The following is a 4,167-nucleotide window of genomic DNA, read 5'->3' on the forward strand; positions in this document are numbered from 1 at the left end:
TTAAAATGAACTGTTAGTGTATGTATCGATGGAGGCTATGAGGTTCTTATTCATTCTACATGTAAGCACTGTTTTGATTTTCTTATTCGTTTTTATAATTACAATGGGACTAAGCGCAGCATACAAGGTTCCGAAAAACACTCGAGTATCTGAGATAACTGGAGATACCCTCGATATTGTGAGGGTATAAAGCCAAATGCTGCTGTCCAGTCCAAACAGAGCCACATAAATGGTAACCAGTAGCACTACTGATCTAGCAGCCTTGTACTCCATCGTTTTGCCAAGATTTCTGTCAGAACTGCGAATACCTTGAACGCGTTTGCCATGCCTGTATAGCAGGAATACAATACAGCAGCTGGTGAGTGTCATAGTCCAAACAAAAAAGAAGTCACGGAAAGCAATTGCTACTCCATTGGCCACATATGACTCAAATGTCATGAAATCATGGTTGCAGAATTCCAAGTGCAATGTGTATATGGATGTTGTATAGTTGGCTATGGCTCGGACGTGAATCAAGCAAGATGGATAAATCGCAATATTGATGAACCACAGCAACAGCATAATCCATGGCAAACTTTGTGCAACTCCCTGTTTAAGATAAAGCCATGTTTTTGAGGGTGGGGCTAATATAATCCATTGATTGCAACTCAGTAAACAAGTGACACAAATTGTCATTCCTCTACAAATTCGATACGTGAATGATATAAGTTTACACTCCGTGTCATTTAAGAGGTTTCTGAATCCTACTGAGTGGAGAGCCTGGGGAACACCTTTGGAAAATATTACCATCAAGTTCACCAAAGCCAGCATGGCCAGAATGCAATTGGAGGGCAGCAGTTTCTTTTCACTGAATCTAAGGTAGATAAATATTATGAGAATGATTACATTAGCTGGAACTCCAATAGTGATCAAGGAAAAGAAACCAGTTGCTTTAAAAATCAATCGGTATTCTAGTTCCATTTCTGAAAGTAGAGAGAATTGTCAAATCATATCATCAAATCATATATGAGCAATGTTATTAATAATCAGTAAATAAGGAATCTTTTTCATTCCTGGACACACTACACAGATTGTATATTGGAATAGCCAAAAACAAATGAATTGGGCAATGCACCCATTTATCTCTTAAATTCTTCTCATAATAGGCCAGACTCAATTCGGTGAGAAAAAATGATCTCATAGTTTATCACGTTAGAAACTCATGGACAAAATTCAATTTGAGGAGTAAAACTTTTCTCCTAATTCGCCTGGCACGAATTTGCGGTGAATTTCCGCATTTCGCCGCCAGCAAATAAATTCGCAAATCTCCCGTGAAAATTCGCTGTCATCAATTTCTGATTTTCACAATTTTTTTCGTGAAAATGTCAGATTTTCACGATTTTTTTGTGAAAACCTTCAAATTTCACGATTCTTGAGTGAAATCCTTAAAATTTCACGATTTTTGAGTGTAATCCTTCTAATTTCACGTTTTTTGCGTGAAAACGGCCGATTTGCACGATTTTTTCGTGAAAATGTTCAAATTTCACGATTTTTTCAGGAACTTTCTGATTTCACGATTTTTCAAAAACTTTTTGGCGTTACGTTTTTCTGAATAGAATCGAATTGCATTTCAAGTTGAATCTTGTCCATGAGTTTTCACCTGATAAGCCTTCTTCTCACTTAATTGAATATGGCCCAATGTTTGCTCATTCAGGTGAAACATAACAACTTAACTTGTGTTCAGTGTGGGACAGTTTTATGCAAGTGACCTCCACTGACATAACAAACCCTTAGAATCATAAAAATGAACAACTGTTTGAACAACAACACTTTCTTGAATGAGCTGTGGGCTGGGTTATCTTGTGTAAGTGGCTTCTGTAAATAGCATGGACTCTAGCTTGGGTAGTCTCATGAAACAATCATTATAAACTATGAGAGGTGGTATTTTATATACTTTATTTTTCCATGAACTGTAAGGTTCCACAATGTGCACAGTTTTTTAGAAAGTAATTTTTTAATATTGGGTAAGGATTGATATTAAATGCAGAGAGTTTGTTTCTATTTTGTAGAAAACTACCAATTAAATTAAAAATAGGCATTTCAAATGTTGATTTAATAGCAAATTATTTATTATTAGTGTAACCCTATCTTGACCCAGGATACTTACTTTTTCTAGCTTAGCAGAACATCAGTTATACTGTATTTCTTTTGTCAACTGGGACCTCACTAAGGGGAGGAGTAAGGGAGAGGGTGTTGTGCAACTGCAACTTATAGCCTTGGCAATAAGGATGCCTGAGGTTCTTAAACATGAACACCTGCTTTATTAGTAAAAGACATAACAAAATAGCTAAGTTGTGCTCACCACTAATTTTTAAACTATTAAGCCGGAGCGCAATGAAAAAATTCACATAGACAAATACAAGTGGCCCTCAGCACTCAATCCATTATCAATATATTAAGGACATCAAGACATTTTGTGACTTAAAGGAGAAGGAAAGCTACGGAGGCATTTTATTGCCAATAGATTAGCTGCAATAGTGCAAGCTAGAATGCTATATTTATTCTGTAGAATGTTTTACCATACAGTACCTGAGTAAAAAGCTCTAGAAACTCTCTGTTTGTTTAGGATAGGAGCTGCAGTATTAATGTGGTGTAACATCACTTCCTGCCTGAGTCTCTCCCTGCTCTGGGCTCAGATTACAGTAGAGAAGGGAGGGGGGGAGCAAACTGAGCATGCTTTTGCCCAGGGCAATGAGGTTTAAGCTGAAGGCAGGAAGTCTGATACAGAAGCCCATGAGTACACAATAGAAGGAAAGAAATGTGGTGTTTCTTTTGACAGGGGACTCAGAGCAGCATTACTTTGGGGGTTTACTGGTATATTTAGATGGACCTTTCTGATAAGGCTTACTTAGTTTTAACCTTTCCTTCTCCTTTAAAGGGATACTGTCATGGGAAAACATGTTTTATTTCAAAACGCATCAGTTAATGGTACTGCGCCAGCAGAATTCTGCACGGAAATCCATTATTCTCAAACAGATTTTCTTTTATATTTAATTTTGAAATCTGACATGGGGCTAGACATATTGTGAGTTTCCCATCTGCCACCATTCATGTGACTTGTGATTGGATAAACTTCAGTCACTCTTTACTGCTGTACTGCAAGTTGGAGTGATATCCCTCCCTTTCCCCCAGCAGCCTAACACAAGAACAATCTGAAGGTAACCAGATAGCAGCTCCCTAACACAAGATAACAGCTGCCTGGTAGATCTAAGAACAACACTCAATAGTAAAATCCAGGTCCCACTGAGACACATTCAGTTACATTGAGTAGGAGAAACAGCCTGCCAGAAAGCAGTTCCATCCATTGAGTGCTGGCTTTTTCTGAAATCACATGAGCAAGCAAAATGCCCTTAGATGGCTGCCCACAAACCAATATTACAACTAAAAAATACACTTGCTGGTTGAGGAATGAAATTTTACATGGTAGAGTGAATTCACCTTTAAAAAAAACAGGGATTGTTTGTCCATATATTACAATATATTCAATATGGGAGATCAGAATCCTGCCCACCTGCCCTAAAATGGGTTGGTGAGAGGGTAAGGTATTTGATGGTGTTTGGAAGTTTTGTCTTCTCCTGTGGGGTTTCGGTTTAGTTAGAGAATGTCACTGCCAAACATTCACAAGTATTCAATACTCTTTAAATATAACTGTTTTCAGTGTAGACAAAATATGAGGATGTTTCTATATCTGACTCTAAGGATAATGTCATGTCATGCTACTTAAAGGCATTATACTGTAAATTTGTAGGGATGGGCAAATTTTTTCACCTTGTTTCGTCGAAAGAATGAAGCCCATAGACTTGTATGGCGTTGTGTGTCAAAATAAAAAGATTTTTGCCGCCTGTCAAAATATTTTTTTCACCCATAAACTTTAATGGGCGTCCACGACATTTCGCCGGCGGCGACTTTTTGGTGAAACGAAATGGGTCAAATTTGCCCATCCCTATAATCTGGCATGTAAATAGGAATTATGTTTACTATATTTTCTTTATTTTGCTATACAGGTAAGGGATCCATTATCCAGAAACCTGTTATCCAGAAGGCTCTGAATTATGGAAGACCTGTCTTTCATAGACTCCATTTCATCCAAATAATCCAAATTTTTAAAAATCATTTATTTTTCTCTGT

The 4,167-nt window shown here is 37.4% G+C and overlaps 1 protein-coding gene across 1 annotated transcript; it reads right to left on the minus strand.

Moving 5' to 3' along the window:
- Positions 1-960, minus strand: LOC121399712 (olfactory receptor class A-like protein 1). Its single transcript, XM_041581251.1, has one exon. The coding sequence runs from the start codon at positions 958-960 to the stop codon at positions 1-3; it is 960 nt and encodes a 319-aa protein (XP_041437185.1).
- Positions 961-4,167: the final 3,207 nt, after the last annotated feature.

This window comes from Xenopus laevis, chromosome 2L (assembly GCF_017654675.1).
Source record: "Xenopus laevis strain J_2021 chromosome 2L, Xenopus_laevis_v10.1, whole genome shotgun sequence".
NCBI lineage: Eukaryota > Metazoa > Chordata > Amphibia > Anura > Pipidae > Xenopus > Xenopus laevis.